General features: G+C 38.8%; 1 protein-coding gene across 4 annotated transcripts in view; it reads right to left on the bottom strand.

The window, feature by feature from the left end:
• ANKRD44 (ankyrin repeat domain 44) overlaps nucleotides 1-22360 on the bottom strand; it is a 111095-nt gene that overhangs the window by 8271 nt on the left and 80464 nt on the right. For all 4 annotated transcript variants that reach the window (XR_006169434.1, XM_042822153.1, XM_042822152.1 and 1 more), the window contains exons 16-25: nucleotides 21434-21545; nucleotides 12045-12116; nucleotides 9974-10175; nucleotides 6688-6766; nucleotides 5458-5575; nucleotides 4250-4466; nucleotides 3317-3404; nucleotides 2004-2087; nucleotides 1195-1340; nucleotides 286-368 (exon numbers count right to left, since the gene is read on the bottom strand). Coding sequence is in view for 3 of the 4 variants with exons in the window: in XM_042822153.1 (XP_042678087.1) it covers nucleotides 286-368; nucleotides 1195-1340; nucleotides 2004-2087; nucleotides 3317-3404; nucleotides 4250-4466; nucleotides 5458-5575; nucleotides 6688-6766; nucleotides 9974-10175; nucleotides 12045-12116; nucleotides 21434-21545 (1201 nt within the window). In the remaining variant the exon portion in view is untranslated. The remainder of the gene's footprint in view (nucleotides 1-285; nucleotides 369-1194; nucleotides 1341-2003; nucleotides 2088-3316; nucleotides 3405-4249; nucleotides 4467-5457; nucleotides 5576-6687; nucleotides 6767-9973; nucleotides 10176-12044; nucleotides 12117-21433; nucleotides 21546-22360) is intronic.

Raw genomic sequence — 22360 nt, forward strand, 5'->3', positions numbered from 1 at the left:
TTCCATTGTCCCTATGTTAAGCTATTTTACAGTAATATTGTTCAGTAAAAATATCAAAGGATTTTCAATTATTTCTCTTAGTGTCACTTATGTTTCAGTTGTCTTAAGAGACACTCATATTTCTCCATTTACTAAGTCTGGAAACAGACTTGTAAAGAAGCTCAATACAGTGTTCTCACCACAAGTCTGACCATCACATTTCTATTGTGGAATTTTTTTTTTTTAGAAGGCACACCGACACAAGAGACTGAAAATTACAGAAGCGCACAGTGGTCTTCAACTTACTTTACTGCTAGCCAAGTGCAAAGATGTATTCAAGTCCTTATCTCTTAATGTCAGGTCAGCCTTGGCAATATTCACCAAAAAGTCTGAAATTTAGAACATAAATCAATGAACAAATGCAATGGGCAAAGAAGCATGTGAAAACAGAGGAAAAAAAATTTCCAACTTGTTACTCTTTCCAATATGTGCGTGCTTACGTGCTAAGCCTTGATGCAGCTTAAGCTTTATGAGCATGAAGTGAAAATAACGGTAGACATGAGAATAATCTTGTGCAGTTAATCTGCAACCAAAGGCAGACCTCATATTTGAACAAAGATGAATCTATGCTTGACAGTTTGAGACAAAATGAACTTCCCCATTTGCAGGTCAGCAAGTTCTGCCTGAGTCACCTCCTGAGAACAGCTCGGGGTCTTGCCCTGAGAGGACTAAGTGGATATAAAGAATTCAGGGTGCAGCCCGCGCTGTCAAAGCTAGAGGAAAGAGAGTTCTGTTAAGTCAGTACAGCTGCAATCCCTATGCCTCAGGTATTCTAGCCAGGAAGCAACAAGACTCCCTATAACATAACAGAAAGAGAGATAACACTTAAATCTTTTTCACACATGCAGTTTTCCTGCAGTTTTAAAATTAAGGAAGTAGTCAGGAGAAAAGGATTACTACTCCCTTCATGTTCTGAGTGCATTACAGTGCTCCCTTTGGAGGAAATAAAACTCAGGTTAATGCAAAGCTTCGCAAACACCGCAGAAGGAAGAAGAAATATTTTCTTCTTAACAGCGTAAAAGTAGAATTTCTGAGCAGGGCTGTAAGAAGCTTTCCCTTTCTTAGTTTTCCCAGGAAAAAATGATCATCTGCTTGAAAATCAGTGGCCTCAGTCACGCTCACCCTGAAGATAAGCTGGGGCAAGGATGCACTTACCAACAGCACCCACATGACCGTTCTGAGCTGCCATCATGAGAGCTGTTTTCCCTGCATGATCCACAGCATTCACTTGAGCGCTGTGACTCAGGAGGAGCTGGAGGCACTCCACGTGATCCGCAAAGGCTGCTGCGTGAAGGGGCGTCCTGTGGGGCAGAGTCACACAGCCACAGCTGTTACCAAAGAATTACAATATTCCCGTTTGTTTGCCTGAAACTGCAAGACGTTCTGAATCCTCCTAAACATTCTCACCAGGGGGAAGTTATAGTGGCAACATCCAAAACAAGTTAAACTGTATTTACAGTGTTTGTCCAAGGAACTTTATGTAAGTGTATACATATGGTGAGATTATCATTTTGACTGAAGATTTGACTTGAAGTATATTTCTTGCTGTACCAGCATTTATTATTTCATTTCCAGTTATGTGCCCAGAGAATGTTAGCATAACAACTTTTAATGAAATATTTCTCTGTTTGTACATAGCATCACTTCATTTAGCAAATAATATGAATGCATTTAAATATTTAAAAGAAAAAAAAATAGGTTCAGGAAAACATCCTAGACCTTTACCCATCTTAAAGAACTAAAATACTATTTTCTTAATAGCAAAACTGAACGCTTCACAGCTCGCTTGCTTTAAGTCAGCCATCACTTAACTGTGTTGCAGTGAAAGCTGCTGTCTGAAAGAGTCTGCATTACAAGTCTTAGCTCAACCGCAAGGGTTATTTTCCAGAAATTCAGAAAAGTACTATGAGAAAGGAGAGATACATTCATGATGAGGAAAAGCAATTTGTTTGGGAAGCTATTACCTTCCTTTGTCATCTTTGCAATTGACAATGCTGGCATCGATGGCTCCGATGAGCATTGATGCACAGTTTTCATGATCGTTGATTCTGCCAAAGATACATTTTCAAGAAGATAAAAACTCTACATATTTACCATTATCCCATATTCATTTTCTTCGTTTCCCATTAATATTTCTTAGTGATTATTTATAATTTATCCCAACATACCTTTGCCTTAACACTTTCAGTCACAGTTCTGACCATTCGTCACTTCTCTTAACCAAACTGCATCTATTGCTATGGATTTCCACATGTAAAGCAAAGCTGATCCTTCAATTCCCTATGCACCAGATTAACTGAAACTGCAGTACCAAGCTAGGATTAAAACCCTAAAACCTTTAAATCCTTGAGTCTAATCAACAAGCACAGCTGAACTGAGAAAGCACTCGGTCATATGTACCTAAACATAGAGAGATTTACTCTAATGTTTAAGGTATTGAAATACACACCTCTTCCAACACACACTCTCAATATTTTTCTTGGAGGTACTCAATACTCTCCTGGTTATTGGCAATTTGTCTTATTTCATTATGAAAATGAACAGCGTATAGTAACTTATGACATACAATCTATGTCTAATGTTGCTAAAAGACACACTTATGTCATCTCAGCAGCAGTTCTTTCATTTTGAATTTATGTGCATCTTTAAGTTGCATGCGTTTAGAGGTGGGTTGGAGAATTACATCCTAAATATTTTTATTTTTTTCCTAAATAATTTATTTTAAGTAGAATAAAACCAGTAACTTTGTAATTGTTTTTGTTTAATTATGTATCACACTTGGAAACTAACAACATTTCTTTTCTATCTTGCAACAATGTGGACTGTAGAATAGAAGTTTATGCAACAATATCTCTCACCATTACTTCTCAAAAATATTAACTCTTCCAATAGTAGGAGGAGTTCATAATTTTGTCATTCTAATAGCCCAGGTCGTGGCCTAAGAATGGAAGAGCTACGAAATTCCACCGAGTGGCAAAGAATGCATAGGCCTGCAGTGGCAAGCAAGGGAAAAGAAACTGGAAAAGGAGTATAAATACAGCTGTTTAATGACACGTCAGCATTTCATCAAGTAGCTCAGATGTATCAAACTTCTGCCAAATACTCTTTATCATGCAACTTCTTTTTCTCAGCAGAAAAGAATAAGCACCATTCTATGAACAATTTTCAAATGATTTGCTCATGCAAATAATATGAAATAAAGACAGCTTTCTTCTTATACTACTACTTTCTCCAGGCATAACCCAAAGCAAAGCATTTGTTACAGATTTCTACTTACACAGCACAGTGCAACGGAGAGAAGCTATTACCATAGAATTTGCGGAAAAATTTCTGCTCCAATAGTACCTCTATGCAGTTTTCATGACCTACAAGAAACAGATATTTCAAGTGTTGCACAGAACAGGGAATTAACTTATTTCAGACCAGGCACAGAAGGATTATAATTTGACACTTCAAGCACATTAAGGTTGGACATATTGTGAATACGAACTTTCATATAACAGAATTATAAGAAAATGTTTTGAGTTTTTATCTTTGTTGTTGTTGTTGTTGTTTTTATGTTTTGGGGCTTTGGGTCTTTTTTGCTTGTTTTGTTTTAAAGGCAGCAGCAATGCAGCTCCACCAGCCCAATATTAGCCATAAGTGAAGGGAAAAAAAAAAAAGGAAATAATAAAAAAAAAGGAATAAAAAACAAAAAAAGTTGTATTTTTTTCTCAAATGTGATGCCATGTACATGACCTTACATATTCCCAGTTGGTCTGAAGTGATGACAGAAAGGAGTTCTATTCTTACATTAGGCAAGAAGTATAATCAGTTCAGACTTCTCAACTAATGATGTGGTCTCCTGCACTAATAAATGAAAAGGTAACACCTCAGAGAAGCATTCCTGGTCCCTTGGTAAATAAATGAGAACTTTATAGTTTACTTCATTAAACACAGAATTTCACTCTGGCCTCCTGCAATGGGAACAAATGAGCACAGTGACTGAGAACTTCTCTGTAAGTCACAAAGTCACTGGGAAGTATTGCTGGAACTTCCTTGGCTCCTGAACTGAAGGGTAAATATAGAGAAACCACAGAGAGCAAGTAGAGGAGAAATGATCTGACTCTTCATTTCAGCCTTCTCAAATTGTCAGTCTGCTTTGCTATCATGCTTCCCTAAAACAAAGGCCACATTCGAACCTGGCAAAAATCCACAGGGATAAACTTACCATTGTAACAAGCCCAGTGCAGTGGTGTATAACCTTGATTATCCTTTAAACTGCAGTCTTCCTCTGAAAGTGCAATCTGCAGTAATTCACTCAGCCAAGTGGCGTGACCCCGAGCTGCTGCGAAGTGCAGAGGTGTTCTACCTCTAGCATCTTTACATAAAATAGACACTTCCTTCTCTAAAAGCATCTGAACGCACTCTTCATGCCCAGTCATAATCTGGCAACAAAGAAATGAGTGAAGAGGTTGAAACAAACACAGATTTCTACCCAGGAGACGTGGAATATGACTGATGACTATAAACATGAAAAAGCCTGTATGGGATTCAGGTGGCAGAGATGAAAGCTCCACTTCTCCTATGGGTACCTATGATAACTGTTATATCGAAATATATTTGGTACTGGCTTTCAAAGGCACTTATTAGTTTGTGGACGAGACTTCTCTAAGAGGCTTCTCTAAGTGAGAGTCAAAAGCAACGAGGAGTTTAAGGCTAAGGAGATGTATGAGCAAAGGGTGAGGCTACAAAACCTGAATCTGGCCACTCTAGACAGCTTACGAATGTGCAAAAAGAACTGAGGGGAGCATAAAGAAAACTACCAGAAGTACAAAAAGATATTTAACAGCTGGACCTCCATAACACATGTAGTTTAGCTTTAGCACCTTGGTCATGTTCATGTATCGATGTCAAGGCAGAACAGCAATTTTTCACCATAACATTTATTACAAACCAGTGTTGGACTCTAAGCTGAACTGCTCACTGCAATTATCACACAGTTGTGAATAAATATGATCGCTTGCGTCAACTTCACATTGGGTAGGAAGATGGCTCCTAGAAAAGGTTAGATCTGCCTTGCACTTCACTGCTTCTGGCTGAAAGTTTAGGGCTGACATAGTTACATTCTGCTACCCAGGAAAAAGGATAATAACTGCTGGGCAGTCCTTTTAAATTTGCTGTTTTCAGTTAGAACAATAATGACTGCGATAGTAAATTGTCTATTCACTAATTTTCTCTAAGAGAAGATCCAGTTTTTAATTAATCAAAGCGAACAATCAAAAACAGAGCAGATTTGTCCCAATTTTTACCTCATTGACTGTTTTTGGTTGTATTTTCAATCATTAGCTATATCTCTTACATTCAACATCCCTATGTTTATAATTTAGTTGCAGTGACAATAGAACAAATACTTAGAATTTAGAAAAATGAAGTCACCCCTCGATGTAAAGCTGTGCACCCCAGGAGATCTGCTGCATCTACAGATGCTTCTTTTTCAAGTAATAAGGAAACAGCATCAATGTGTCCATGTGCCACTGCAAGCATTAGTGGGGTTCTGGAAGGAAAAAGAAACAAAAAAGTCACGTCTATAAACTGCATACTACTTGCTACTGCTGACTTACTGTAAGGCATAAATCAGGAAGCCCTGCATTTCTCTCCATTGCTACCCAGAAATCTATTCGTATCACCACACTCATCTATACAACACAAGTGAAAACAGTTGCATAAAGCTTTTCTTAAGGTGCCTAACAGCCAGCTATCATGACTGTGACAGACAAACCCACCTGCGAGCAGTTTACAGAGCAACATCATTCCACACAATTTTTTTTTCTTTTAAAAACCTACAGTTATTGTCATCTCCAGCAATACAAGTTTTACAGTACCAAGTCGTGGGTGAATGCCTCTGCTAATTACCAAGATGACAACAACTCCAAGTATTTCTTCTGAAAATAATGAACAGTTGTTTAAAGTGGAGGAAGAGACACAAAGAAACTATAGAGGCCAAAATTTTGATTTGGACCAATAGATCTTCTGCTGTTTTTGTTTTTTTTTTTTTTTTTTTAAATATGTTTTTTTTTTTTTTAATTTTTTTTTTTCCTCCTGAAAGGGATCTATTTTCCTTCTATATTTAAGTAAGACTAATACCATTTAAAATAATATGTATAGTCAGATATATTCCAGGTACCCTAAATATGAAAAACATTGAAGTTTTCACTTCTAAAACATACTCTATTATTCTCTCTGTAGCTGTCATTTAATGAGACATAAAACTTTTGTAGGAACATCTCCAATTTCGGGTTCGCCTTGAACAAACATTCTGTGTCACTCTGTCAGCATAATATACCTCTAGACACATAATATATGCTGAAACATCAGCATTTTAGAAAATAAGACTCTCCAGGCATCTCAGAATCTTGTTAGTTTTTACTGAATCTGGCTCTAAGAGTATGTGAAAAGTTATTTAATGTATGAAATAGAGGCTATGATTAATGAATGGCTCAGATCAACTGCATGCGTGCCTTGAAGTCTCTGCCAAATTCTATTCACAAATAGTGCAGGAAATACAGTATTTCAAATAAACACTTTTGGGTTTTTTTTTTTTGAAGTAAGAAACCTGAGATGCCATTTGAATTACAGAACTGAAATAAAACAACCAAAGAAACTTACTGTCCTTTGGCGTCCGTCACATCAGGGTTGTCTGCAACTTCTAGCAACAGCCGTAAACAAGGTGTATGGCCATTAATGACTGTAAAGAAAAAAGTGTGTATAATTAGAATAGGCTTAATTTCAGATGCTTTCCCATTGGAATGCTTACAGATAAGAAATTTCTTATATGTATACAGAAAATATTCCCCAATGTAATTCCACAATTTACTTCTACCAACGAAATGGTGAGCTCCTTTTCTCTTTCCTCAGTAAGATAAGTACTACTTTCCTTTCGTACACAAATCCCCAATGAGTAAAACAGAAACTGTGATTCTTACTACAGAGAAGATTTCTACCAAAGCAGACAGCATTCCAAAATCCCCCGCAGTCAGGAGGCAGACGAGGTTTTCTGTGATCAGTTTTGGAACACCTTAGGAATTTCTCTGCAAGGCTCATTAATATTGTGTGGGCTAAGGAACAAACAAGTTCCTTAGTGCTCGTTTTTTTGGTTTTGTTTTTTAAAAAGCATCTACAAAGAATGACCAGTGTTACACATTTTATTATATTCCAGGAAGCACGACATTACTTCCACATTTTGCTCCCCAGTGACCTCCAGGCTGACTACTGACAGCTATGGGGAAGCCACAAGGAGAGCAGCATGGAAGCCTCAGAGCAACACCTCCACAAAAGGCAGCTACTGTGTCTCTACTTTTGCCTCTCAGGCTAGTCAATCACACTCCCCCAGTCTATTGCACAAGGCCTCTTCAAGCCATTCGGACTGCTTCACACCACTCTGGTTTGCTGCAGCAACAAATTTCTCTGACTGTTGGGCATGCTCAAGGCGACTGAAGTTCAGCACACAAATTCACCACTACTCTTGATATTCTATAACTGGAAGGCTGTTTTATCCCATTCTGCTTGTTTTCCTCCTCAAAGCCCTGTTAAGGATCTTTGTTAGTAAAAAAAAACTGTGATGAGACTCTTCGATCAGCAAGGAGATGATGGCACACTATCATGTTAGCTGCTTGCATGGCCAGAGGACAAACCAGAGAAACAAAAATTCTTGGTTCTTTTCTACTTTAACATTTGAAGCCATGGTTACTTCTCAAAAACAGGGTTTGCTCTGAAAATGCAACCTAGTGCTGTTGGAAAACAGCTCCAAGGTACATTTTGCAGGGCTAAACACTGAAAACCCATCTGTCTTTCAGCCGGCTTAAAGGCTTCAGCTTTATATGACCCACAGGATGAACAGAACAAGAATTTCATCTTTAAAAATCCAGTAATTCCTGTATTCAGTACACAGAAATTATATCCTCCTTTCAGAGTCATGCACTCATACTGCCCACACCCTGTGAACCAAGGCAAAAATCTTGGGTTCCACCTATGTCACACCATTCTGGCAGAGAAATGAGTGCACATCATCACATTTAAATCACTCCTCCAAAAATAATCTTAGTCAGTCTACTAAAAAAAAAAAAAACAAAAAACAAGACATTTTTAGTTATTTACCACTAAGTAAGTCATATACATAAAACAAAAAAAGTTTTGCAGGGTGATGAACCAGTGACTCACAGAGAAAACAGAAAAAATAAGAAGGAAAAAAAAAAAAAATCAGTTCTATCACCCAGCAGGAGGAAGAGAAATCAAAACTTGTTCACACTGATGTCTGAAAAAGATTTTGGTAAATGAGTTTTTGAGCAGATACTCCCAGGAAGACTTCAGAGCTAACCCAGTAATTGCTAAGCACTACAGACCCTGCAGGGAACATTAGTGTTGTCAATAGAGCTACAACACTACATTAGGCAAACATTTGCAATGCATCCCCCAAGCCAGAGAGAGTAAAGTCTGGTGGTAATAAAATTATACAGGGAACACATGATTTAGGCTAAGGAAATTCTCCAGGTTATGAGGAAAAAGGAAGTCTGTTCCCCAAGGGGAACAGACACTAAAAAAGAAATACTTCATTAGCTGAATTATTTGCCTACTGAAGTCAAAAACCCCCATGCTGAAGAGAGCTCTGCAGAGTCCTCTAATCCAATCCAAAGGTTCAAATCTCCTTAACTGCTGTGTTCAGCAATTCTTCTGTAATAAGAAGGAATGAAGGCAGACACTGTTAAGGGGATGGGCACACTCGCCGTCTTGTTTCTTTCCAGTGAATGGTAAATGCATGCAAGTTTTCACTTCTGTGTGTGCAAACACATACTGCCACTCAAAGGATTAATTCAGCAAGAATTCTGTTAGATTTCTCAAAATATGCCAATTTATCTCTTATGACTGCATTGCAAATAAGAGACAGTGAACATCACTGTGGCACCATGCAGTTTCCAACAGGTGACACCATTCTTTGTTAACACACTCCTAAGCAAAACGTTTAAGAACAGCGTAACAAAAAGCATGAGTGGCTCTTCGTAATGGGTGGAGATGAAAGCTTGGTTGGGAGCTGTGCTGACTGCGCAGAACGCTGCACAGCTCACATGGAAAGTCCCGGACAGCAGGAACTGTGTATGCATTTTATTCTGAGCAAGATGAAAAAATACAGAGAAAAAATAAAGTCTGAGAATTAAAAAACTATCTAATCAGGTATTCATTTTTCTTCCCACTAGAGGTCACTGCTGGGTTGCACTGAGTCCTTGAACTAACAGCCAGAGGAGCAATATTCCCTCCGGCACTGCTGTGTGTTTAACCAACAAGTATATATTAAATAACAACCTTTAAATAATTGGCAAATCCTACATTTTCTAGTTAATTAAGCAACATGTTGTACACAACGTATGAAGAATGGAGCAACTCCTAACAAAAGCAAATTCACAAGCTGGCTCAGGAGGAGAATAACTTTCGAAAGAGGATGAATTTCTGTAACATTACCACTGAAACAGGCAGAAGGCTTTGAACACAGGACAATTTCATTGCCACCAAGGCCCGCCTGTATTTTCAATTATTCTTTCCTTGGGATAAGCAATGAAACAACTGTTCTCTCTTCTTCTCTTTTTTCTGGCTAGAGAACCATTAAGTGAAACTGCTGCAGGAAAAACACCCCACATCTTAGACTAGGTGTAATAGAGGTATGGTAAAGCACAACTGAGCAGGTAAAGTCCGAGCAGCAGCAGAGTGTGGAAAAGCAGGAGTATCTATGAGGGATAAATGGACCATGGGACAGAGGAAAAATACCACAAGAATGACAGATTTAACTGCAAGACCACCTCAATACACATCAAAATTTCTTCTGTTTAGAAGAAATAAGCATAGAGATAGCAGGTAAACATGCTAAAGGCTTTATATTGCAAGTGTAACACAAGAGCACACTCACCTGAAGCATGCAGGGGGGTCCTTTTGGTGACATTGTCTTTTACAGTGACAGAAGCACCCTGGCTGATGAGAGCTTCCACGCACTCCGCATGCCCTTTAAATGCAGCCAGGTCCAAAGCAGTGCGTCCTTTCTCATCCTTAATATCCAGATCTACCAGAGATTGGAGCAGCACCTCCAAAGCTTGATGATGACCATTATAGGCCTGGAAATATGAAATGAGTCATGTAAGGAACACAAGTCTTGTCTTTCAAAGACTTTCACGCAGAACATGAATAAGATCTGTCATTGTGGGTTTCTGAAACACAATGGAAATGACAGTTTGTTGATTTCTCATGATAGGATCACTTGGTAGAACAACCGTAGTGGACAAGTAGATGCACTTCCAGACCAGCAGTCACATTTGGGCTGACTACACAAATGCAGCTGATGTTGCAAAAACCTAATGGATAGTTCCAGAAAATGGAAGCACTTCATATAGTTCTGTAGTGACTGTCCTCCTCACTGTCAGCTAAGATAATCTTTTTTATTTAAACATCAATGTATAAACATGTAGCCAGAGTTGATACAATTAATGAAAACAGAAGAGAAATACAAACATGAAATAACCAGAGACCAATCTTCAAGGTTAAGCACTCCTACTGATTGTTCACAGAAGTACAAAAGAATGAGACAGAGCAGTGGCCAAGCAGTTGTTGCACTGCTAGACCAAGAAAATTACTTAAGGAAAGAGGGAAGGCAAAGGCAAAAAAAAAAAGCATAAGGAAATTAGGACACAGAGAATCCATATAGCAGAAAACAGTCTTGATGTAATTTCCTTCCCTATTATAATTTCTTGGAAAACAACCAATAACCTGATTTTTGATACAATTGAAGTGTGAGAAACAGCAATATTTTATGTGAATTTTTTATTTTTCCTTTTTTTCTTTCTTTTTTTCATTTTCCCTGAATTGTTTTAGGGGTGTCTCAAGTGAATGAAGAGCTGTTAATTAGCAACAGATACAACAGGAAAGACCTCCGTCAGCGTCCTTGCAAGGATTTTGACCAAGAAAGACCAGCGAGGAAATGAGCTTGCTGTCTGGCCAGGTGCAGGTCAAGTCCCTTCCCAGCACAAAAATTTGCATTGGTAATAGAGCAAGCTGTAACCCCTATTTGGGTTTCAGACACTGTCCTTCCTGCAGTCTTCAAACTGTAGAAGTAAAGAACTGAGAGAACAGCTTAGTGACAAAGTTAGTCCCTTTTAAACCAACTTCTGGCTTTTGTTCCCTCAGATGATGTACAGAAAATTCAAACGCCAGGTAAGAGCAGTTCTGACCAGCTGGCAAACAGAGATATGATCACTACAGAACTAAAACATGCTCCTATTTTCCAGTAAGCAAGTTTCTTCCCTATTGAGAAGAGAGCAGATTCATGGTGATGTTGAACAGTCAGTGTGGGGCCAGTCTGTGGAAGACATGTGAAGATAGCTCTCTCAAGCTGAGAGTTTCAGTTTAAAAAAATAAAAGCATTAGAAGGACCTTACTGATGTGTCTGTACATCTGAGCAGGACAGCAAAGAAGGAAGAGCCGGACTCTTCCCAGTGGTGCCCAGTGGCACCACACGAGGCATGTAACAGGCACAAATTTAAACATGGGGAAATCCATTTAAATACAAGAAAAAACGTTTTTACCACGAGGGTGTTCAGGTACTGGGCCATACTGTATGCATTCCCACACCTAGTTGTGTATCAGACTATTTCTGCACACTGTATGTCTGCAGCAGAACAACCCACTCCATCATCAGAGCCATAGGCTCAAGGTCCAGCTCCAACTTTATAGACTGGTTGCAAAAATTTGTAGCTTGCCATTTAATTTTATTTCAGTTTCTGTTTCTTCTACTACCTGAGTGCTATAATCAATAAGAGCAAAGAGCTTCAACAGCCAGAAACTCAACAATTCCTGTTCAGAACTTGTTTTTCTTACATCTAAGCCTACTTGTTTCAAAACCAAGCCTATGATTAAACCTGCTTCAAAGACAAAGATTAAAGCATTATTCTTTGAGATGATGATCAACACATTACACATCTCATACTTACAGCTAAATGCAAAGGACTTTTTGTAGTTGAAGAATCTGATTCCTCAAACATATTGCTGTTTTTTTCCAGAAGCTGAAAACGGAAGAAAAAAAAAATCTTAAAACATTCTTGTACAACTTAGGATAAGTTTTTATGATTCAGCAGACAAAAAAAATTCTGATGTCTACAGTGAATACTGAAGGGCAATGAGGAGTAAGTACTTTATATTTACAGTAAAGTATTTTCAAGTCTTCTTACCCTATAGGATAGAGATTTAAAAGTAATTTGAAAGCCTTTAATGAACATCCTTACCCTGATCAGCAGTAAAAGGAATAATCTGTGGAGTAGAGCCCTAAGTTATTTTGCACTGCAGAAGCACTGTTTCATGAATACACAGGTAATGCACATACAAACCATTTCTGATTCAGCATTTCTTTTATAATTCTGATACATTATTTGGGTTGAGAATAGTTAGAACTAAGCTGCAAGCAATTACACAGCCATTTTTATACTTCATCTGAGTAGAACTTCCTTACATAGTCTTCCAGAGTGCAACACATCCTTGAACATAACCATGCTCACAAAAGTAAAAAAAAAAAAATTAATATCTAATAAAATGCATCATATGTTTATGATTTTCTACATTTCCCAAAGCATTTTAAGGCTTACAAATGGGGTACTTCTACCCAGCCAGAATGACAAACTACAGAATTACTGTGACTAGCACCCCTTCACAAAAGCACATGAACCCTGGCAACTGACCCCACTGAGGCTGTAAAGAAAACTTGACAGATACTGACAAAATACTGTGAATTCAACACTGCAGAGTAGCATTACTGCTGGCACGCAAGGCATTTTTACTTGAATACTACTCAAAGAGTTAGTCTCCAAAATCCTCTGTGACTGGAAATTAATATTGTCAAAAAATTAGTAACCAGAGACTGATAAACATTTCTATGGTTTCAACTTTTTCAAACTTTTTTGAGAGAGTAATTATCTAACTCGAAAACTGAACAAAGGGACAGTGGTGACAATCAGGACAATTCTATGGTACACCAACATGGAATGCTGTCCAAAGAAACTGGTGAAATCCTATGGTAGGCACAGAAATTACCCCACCTGCACTGCAAGATGATGATACACACTGAACTCACATTTACCTAAACTTTCTATGTAACAAAACTGTCCTTAACAGACCTACATCAAAGATAAATTTTTCCAAAGCATCACAAATCGTGTATTAAACAAAGACATTAATCTGAAGCCTATTACAATAACAAAACACAACAACAACAAAAAACTATTCAGTAACTTCATTTGTGTATTTTGAACCTAGTGAAATATCTGGACAGAGAAAAAAATGCGTTGATGCAAATACTATTCATAAATGGGTGTGTGTATTAATATGCAATATGAATTCTAACACAACCTTGCAGATAGGGAAAAAAGAAGTCCACATCACTTTTTTAGTAGATTTGGGGCAGAGTTACACAAACACATCTGTTACAAACACATGGAGAGACCTCCAATTTAAAATATCATCCTTCTCTTGTATTTTAAATGGATGGAAACAGGATTAAGTGGCAACTCCGAATGCATGGTCACAAATTTTCAGTTACTCCAAACACGCTCTAATAAGGTAATTCATTTAACTCTGATCTTCTCTACTGAGCAAATGAAATAAAAAATATCCAAATGTGAGTACAAAGCCAGCTCCCCAGTCTGCTCAATACTCACCTTTACTACAATCCATAAAGGTGGGCACAGAAGACTATTTTAATTGCTTGTAACTACGCTGATCATCATCTGTTGAAATGCTGGGATCACAATCTTAGTACTTTCCTGAACCTGTCAGAGGGCTCCATGAGTCTTCTGGAACAAGGCAGATAACTGCCTTACAAATAGATGGGAAAATTGACACAATGAAGGTTCTAAAGGAATTTTACTGCAGGATTGGAGAGCTCCTCACAAAAGGCATCCCAATAGCTTAGTTAAAGCAGCTTAGACTAATGCAGACTAAGGTTAATGAGCTTATTACTCAAAAGGATGAATGTCTCTATCATAAAGTCAAGCATAAATGAGAACTTGAGAGTAAATCTGGTTGCTCCCTGATATGTGGTCCAACAGTGCAAGAAGAGAAATCATAAAAGAAGATCAAGGGCACAGAATTAGTGATTTTCTTGTTTGTCTTATCAAGCACAGCTTGCAATTAAAACTAATTCATGTGAAGGATACACACCACACTCAGACACAAAAAGTACCAGGTGTAAGTTATAAGGCAAATTCTGCAGCTTCACTAGCATTGCAATGGTTCTAAGAAGAAGGCATTTACAATACCTCTCATATACTTGTTACAAGAATACACAAAGCTCTCCTCAGGGTTCTAATTCCATTAGCATTAGCTTCCACCTTAGAGCACCTTTGTAGGAAGCGATGCACACTGTGTGTTTTCTAAATAATAAGAAATGTGAATTTATTTCTCAAAACAACCCAATTATGCCAGCTGCAGTGCAAAACCTTCCTGCTGCAAGTTGACCAAAGCACTTCTCTCAAGAGAGGCAATAAGAACACATTACCAACAGCTCATAGTTGCAGCTGGCTGAGTGGGGAAGATCCCAGCATATCTCGTGTCTTGTGCCATTAAGATAATTTCTTTTAGAATACTACATTTCTGCACTCAGTCATCTGCAGATTTTAAGTGCTGTCAGAATTGCACAGCTGCTGCCAGCCAAAGTGGTGGGCACTGTCCTCTCTGGTTAGGCCATCACCTCTTAAAAGGTAAGGATCCCCAGTTCTATGCTGCACTTCTCATAACAGCACCATTTAGCACTGCACGTCATCAGTTATTTTGCAAAGTCTCCTTCACACTCAAGAACTTGGTGCTTTGGGAGTGAGATGCAGACAAAACAAGGTAAAGCATCAATTATTCAGTTCCATTGCTACCAGCTAATAGCACTACGAGGCTGCAGCTCTCTCTCCTCCCGCTCCATGCAAAGATTAATAACATTCACTTCTCACAATTTTATTTGTACAGTAATGGTATTTACAGATAGAAGAAGACTCACTGTTTGAATGTATTTTGTGCTTACAATATAGGATTACATGGATAAATATGGTGTGGGGTATTTAACTCCATTTGATTTTACTTTTTTTTTTCTCCCCACTCCGATTTGCTGTTTAGTGATAGGATGGTTGACACAATTGTTCTTCTGAACTACAGTAAATCCTCTATTTATTTATCTCTATTTAAAAAAAATATAGCTTGATGGAGTATCTCTGTAATTTAAAATTACTATTAGGAAGTAAATGAGGTCATACTTTCATCATGCATAAAAGCTTTAAGCTACACTTTTAAAAAGAAGATATCAGAAGCAACTTCAAACCAGATCACTGTAGTGATGGGTGCTACCTCAAATCCTAGAAGAAAAGCGAAAGCATGATTCTGTATGAAACAGCATGCACGTACACAGCCACCTGTACACACCACCTGTAGCTATGTCAAAAGGTTTGATCTAACCACCACTGACATTCAAGTGGCTTTCCACTGAAAGTTTGATTATTTCAATAAGGCAATTTCCAAGTTTAAACACATATCACTTCCACACCCACAAGTGATTTATTTCTTCATAGCACCATAGCTGGGTGCTATTAATACCAAATGTAAAATGTCAAAATGTTCATCAATTAGTAGCTATTTTTCATGGCACTTTCAGGAATGAATAAAAGCATATTAAGAAGGACACCTTTACACACCTGTCTCTATACTGTCCACCTATGGACGAAATGCTCCTGAAGCAGCAATAAGACAACTGCCTAATGTCAGCCCCCGAGAACAGATACCAGTTGCATGAAATCACATGGGAGGAAGAGAAAGAGGAAAATAATAGTCAGGGAGAATGTTTACAGTCAATCTGTTCGACTGGCAAAAGACAGACACAAAATATGCACGCTGTGGGAGCCTTTGTCTAAAGTGTACTTACAGCAATAAACCAGAGACATTCCTTTTTGGAAGTCTGCTGAAAACAGGCAAACATCTTCCCTTGAATAAAAGAGCCTGATTACAGCCTGAAGACCCCAGCAGCCACACCTCTTTCTGAGCTATGCTGTCTAATGCAGTGCCATACACCTCTCTCACTGGATTCAGTAGATTAGAAAGTCAGATATCCTGTCCACATTTCCACTCAAACACCACACACATTCACAGACAGGTACTTCAGGCAACAGCACGAGTCCATGCCTGAAGGAAAACCATCTCCTGCAGCTCTGTGATCACCTTGTTACTCTCTGACAAAAGACAGCACATGTTAACAGCTTGCTTCTCTCTGTCAGGAAAAAAAAAAGAAAAAAAAAAAAATCAAGAAAAAAAAAGAAAAAAAATCCCTAAATCTGTTAGACAGAAAAAAGCCCTCCTAGGCAATCCTGCTATTCTAGGAGCCAAAGTGCCACTCGGATGCAGATGGCAAATTCCTGCCCTCATACGAAGTTCAAAAACAGCATTTAGCATCCTAATTTTGATTCTTAAAAGATTTTCAATTTAGTTTCCAAAGCAAAACAAAAAAACAACAACAAAAAAAAACCTAAGCCAAAGCTTATGCACTGCTATAAGGTAACATATATTGGCAATTCTAGCACATATAGGCTCCTATTAATAATTTAATCAGCATGTACAAATGTTCGATATGTTCCCATCTTCTTTTGCATTCTCCTTTTAGAAAACAAAAAAAAAAAAGGACACTAGAATAACTGTAAACTTCCTCTGCTTAGAAAAAACATGCAAGAAAGGTGTGTACAGCAGTGGGTTTGACAGAAAGGCTCCCTGGTTCTGATGCACTGAGAGCTGCCTGCACAGACACCCACCCTCACATATCAGCTGGTGCTGCTAACAGCCCTTCACTAAGCAGTCATCCAAACTCATACTCATGTTTTTCAGAATTGCTCAGTTATACTTCACATAACCTCCCTTGAATTCTGTGCATAGGGAGCCTATTTATTTGAAATCTTGTCCTATGTATTTTTTGAGTCTTATTGGTGTTTTCTTCATGAAAAGTAAGAACGTCAAGTCCTAATTGTACCTAAACTGCAGAGGAAACATCAAATTTCTGCACTGCACGTGGAACAACTGCTCAGACATTCAAAGTTGACATGCAGGAAAAGCTCTGGGAGGTTGGCACAAAGCACCATCACTGCTGCTGTCAGACAAAATTCTCCCTTTCAGAATAGCAGCGTTTGTCATGGAGACAGTGAGACATGCATAAAAGAAGAAAAACAGAGCACAGCCCTTTGAATGCAGGGATTCAGGCCATGAGGCAGATCAGGGGTTGGAGCCAGACAAGTGGTCGAGGCAGGACCCCACGCAGCAGACAGCTACTTCATGCCTATCCCAACCACATGTGATTTGCCCACCACTGATTGCCAGTGTCTCAGATGAATGAACCAACACTTTCTTGTTGATGAACAGACAGAAAACCAGGAGCAGTCATATGAAAGACCTGGAGGGTCTGTGATTGCAACTTCTCCACATGCAAGGGACCGAACATGGAACACACAGCTTGCTACTTCCTCACTGCCACACCTGGTCTAACAAAAGATGTGTCCTTGCCCTCAAACTCCACAACACAGCCCACAGTGACAGGCTCTGCCAGCAGATCTCCCAGTGCAGATGGCTCTGCAGCTCACTGCTTTGGTCAGGCATATGAACCAAGATTTACTTTTTCTCTCAGATATAGTTTTCCATTAAACCATGCGCCCTCCTCCCATCCTGAAGAGAATCGGCCATTGTGCCAATTCAGTTTCTGTTGGCCAAAAGTGAATTTCATATGCTGATGAGATAAGGAGAAGTGCAGATTAAAAGTAAATTAACAATCAGTACTTACAGTCAGAGAAATCACTGCAAAACACTGACACGCTTCATTTCCTTTGTCTTGACATTAAAACATAAAGGGTCTGACTGACACTCCACACTACACTTTAATTTGCAATTGCAATTTCACTCTTTCCATGGCATTAAGGATTTTGTGATAGATCATTTCAATGAAAAATAAACCTTTTTTACTCGTAACTACTACAGTTCACTAACATGATCAACTCTAACATACCAGCAAGTGATAGAGAACATCTCCGACTATCGAACACCAAAGAAGCTCAGTCTCAATCTGAGCAAACATGAGGTTATATTGTTAGAAGTATGAAAGCACATGAGAAAGACAGAGCTTCACTTGCTCTCAAGCACACATGCTCACCATTCAGTCTTTATGAATGGCTCGCAACAAATATTGAAAGAATTCAAGAATCTGCTTCCACTGTTCTCTTTTTAGCAACATCACGTCATTCACTGCAAAGTGATATTCCAGGCAACTTAAAGGTTCTCCAGAGAAGAGCTTCTGGCATTGAGCTCTGTGGTTGAACACACAAACACACACCTTATTTCTTGTGCCACAAAATATGGCAAAAATTAAAAACGTATTTCTGTAGATAAACCAGCCCTTCCAAAACTGTACTCAGAGGTGTAAATATTTTGTCATGCTGAGAAGCCATGATGTTTAAAGTAATGATCAGATCCCTTAGAGCTAAGGAAACTTCACTAGACACTGCACTGTCCTCTTCAGATTTTTTTTTTTTAAGTGATCATTTCTTTTGAAATAGATTAATTCAGTTACCTGTTTAAAAGAAACAGGAGGGAAGGAGGAACTAAAAAATTAGGCTTACAAGCTCTGACAAATTCGGCAAGGTCCACAACACTGAAAAATATGCATGAATGTATCCCTTTAGCTTAATATTGTGCATTTAGGGAAATGCTAGTAACTGTTACCCACAGAATCAAGCTCAGCATTGCAACATTTTGCCTTAGTTTTGATCAGATCCAAAGCTTCGTATCTTAAACGAACTTCTTCCCCTAACAGTTTTGTGCCCATAAAGAACTGTCTCGTAGGACAAGGGAAAATAATTTCCAGATATTTTTGTCTGATTTGCCACTAATAAACTGAAACTATATACCCAAGGGATAAAACAGTAAAATAACAGTTAACTTGGCACTGAAAGAAAAAGCTTTAATTTCAATAATCCTGCCTGAGAAATCTCTTCTTTAGGATGAAACTGTAAATATTTCAGAAGGAACATTTCACATGACAGACCCTGTGATGTAGATTAATGGTTCAAGGTTAGCACTTGGATACCCAAGTACCTGTTATCACATGTGTGAAGCCAAAACAAGAAGTCTCTCTATCTAGTTACAGATGCATTTAGACTGGAATTGGCATTGTTGGGATCCCACTACTCCTTGAGCAAGGACAACTGAAAATATGCTCACAGCAACACTACCTTTCAACTACTGGAGACTGCTCCCAGCTCATTTGATGTTTCAATATAAGAAATGAAGGGAAGAAAAAAAATCAATGTAAAGGTAACTGCCTGCATCAATTCATTATCGTTATCAAATATCATCATGCAAATATAACCTGGGTCTCTGTAACTCACTAGAACTAAGGGACAACTGCTCATTGAACAAAACAGAATCAGTCTCTTCTGACAGTGGATACAAAAGATGATGAGCCCAGTCCTGCTGCAGACTGAGCACAATTGCTTGCCAAAGCACTCAATCTTTTGTATTCCAGAGGTGAAATAAGATGTCTGCCAATCTCTCAACACCAGTGGCAAAATCCTGGTCCACATAATGCTCTGAGGTAGACAGCATAGTATGTAAATGGTCATTCACAGGTGTGTGGAAAACATGCTGTATGGCTGTAACTTCGCAAGTGACCCTTGGCCTTTGGTTTCTATACTGCAGCTCTAGTCACAAATATGTGAGGATTAACATGAAACAACACTGAATTCCCAATATGAATACAGCACATTTGCTGCATTGCTGTCTCTCACTCATGGTTTGCATGTCACCCTTCAAAATGAAGAGAAACACAACACCTCCAATACGTGCTGCACTCCCAGCTCTTGTATGTCTGGCATGCCTAAGTAACACTGGAGCTGACAGCAGGTTTGTAACTGCTATGTTGTGAGAAAATGTGTCCAGCAGCAAGAAAAGAGACCTTTCCCTGTGCTTGCTCCACACACAAGGGCACACAAGGGCTACAATACCAGGTTGAAAGAGAAGACATTGTTGCAGACAGCTCTGCTCACACCAGTCCTGCAAGAATCTGGTGATAAGACAGAAGTGAGGCTGCAGTACACTCTGCTGTAGCCATACAAGCATAGGCTTGTACACTGCACCAAACAAACTGCATACACGCCCTTCAAAGGCCAAGAATATTTGCTTTTGCTCCAAATCCACAGTGCATGCAGGAGAGGACTGCTCTGTCCCCAAGGGGCAGAGCCACACAGGAGTAGCTCCAGGAGACGTCTCCCAACCAGGAAAGGCCGAACACCTGCCACAAGCAAAAAGAAGCAGTGGTCTTCCAAGTGTCCTAATTATAATTGTGTGTGCAGGTGGGAGCTGAAAGGCTTTTAACCCGGAGCTGTGACCCAGGCTGGGCCAGCTGCAGGATCTCCCAGAGGGGGCAGCGACTGACAGAGCTGGTGCACGTGGGATGAAGGCAGCACATGTTTGTGCCTAAGTCCTCTTCAATTATTAAGCACTTTAACAAGGAAAGAACAAACCAAACAGTGTAAAACACTGAACAGTGCACAGCACTCTTACTCAGGTCTGAACATCTATACAATTTTCTACCCTTTTTTTTTGTTTGTTTTTAAAGCAGAGCCTATTTATATCTGTGTTGGATCCCCCTGTATAACAAGCTGTTCAGGTAACATCCATTTTCACAGGATTTTTATGGATTTATTTACTTACAACCTCCACTCTACTATAAATGCTCACTGTGAGATCTCCCAAATCCAGTTTTTGACTGAACATTTTGGGCTTCTTGAGAGATGCAATTTCTAATCACTCAGGTGCAACAACAGCGGAAACACACCAACAAAGAAAACAGCCACATGGCCCACAAGGTTGATTATGGTTCATCAGCTTTATCAGTGCTGCTATTGTTTCTTCAGAGGCAAAAACACATTGTAGGTATGCAGCTAATAAAAGCTCTCAGCACACGAGCCTGATAATTGTGCACACACATCCCCACACACAGGGAACTACTCCTTATTACTATCACAAACACTGGGAATATTTCCATTACGGTAAAAAATAACCAGAGCTCCACTCATGTTCAACATTTAAGCACCAGCTTGTTGAACAAGGACTGGTTTAACAAAACTATCACGTCTTTAACATGTACCTGGTTGCTTATTAGTTCCACTTTACTAAGTTTATTGCAAGTTTTCACAGAACCATGAATTTCCAAAGGACTCAAATCATAAACTTGAGGTGAATTCACAATGCTGGGACATTCATACACACACACACACACATCTGTATCAGTAGTTAGAGACCTCTCAACCATCTGAGCGCTCACCAGTTCCAAACACTGCCGGTGTCCGTATGCAGCAGCATAATGCACAGTGTTGTACCCCTCTTTGTCTTGGATGGATGGATTGGCATCATTCTGTAGAAGGAACTCCAGACACCTGTAAACAATGCATTAGTTTAAATGAGAACTCTCAATATTTAACAGATTTATCCCTCACTGCAAGTAGGAGCGGCACTGCAGACAAGCAGCCCATTTGGTGTCTTTAACACCACTTCAAAGCATTCACAGGTTTCCTTCCTTTTCACCAACTGCTTCCCACATTCAACTTTTCTTTAGTTTTGTTAAACATAAGAACCCCCCTCATCTTTGAAGACCTTCCTAAATGTTAAACCCTACCTTTGCTGCTACTCTAGATTCCAAAATGGCCTTCTATCAAGAGACTGAAAGAAAACTCTGCACCATGATGTAAACAGCCCATTTCAAAAACCAGAACTGCTATTATCTGCAAATTCTCTAACCACACTGTTGGCCTCCAACCACATACTACAGCAAAATAAAAATTGGATTTTACTGAGGTAATTTCCCAGCATGTATGTATATAAATATATTGTCTTCTTTCCCAGCATTTTTCAAATCATTTTTTCCAAAAGATCCCATATTTTCTTCTCAGCTCCTATCATTTTTTCTTACACTGCCAAGAAATCATCATCTTGTCATTATTATGTTCTTCAGTAACTTGTAATTGTTAGTGACTATAAGCCATCATACAAAAAAGTGGATATTTAAAATGAGAAATAATCAATATGCAGCTATATGAAAATGCTAGTCCAAGCAAATACACTGAAGCAGCCGTTAGCTAACTTATCTTTGCAACATACATACTCAATGCAAAGTATTAAAATAAAGCAGCACATGTTCCTGATGAATTATTAAATTATTGAAGCTGTTTATTTTCCATTAAGGAAGCCCAAC

Source organism: Centrocercus urophasianus, unplaced genomic scaffold (assembly GCF_019232065.1).
Source record: "Centrocercus urophasianus isolate 14NV4802_14NV808 unplaced genomic scaffold, USGS_Curo_1.0 seq_20, whole genome shotgun sequence".
NCBI classification, from domain to species: domain Eukaryota; kingdom Metazoa; phylum Chordata; class Aves; order Galliformes; family Phasianidae; genus Centrocercus; species Centrocercus urophasianus.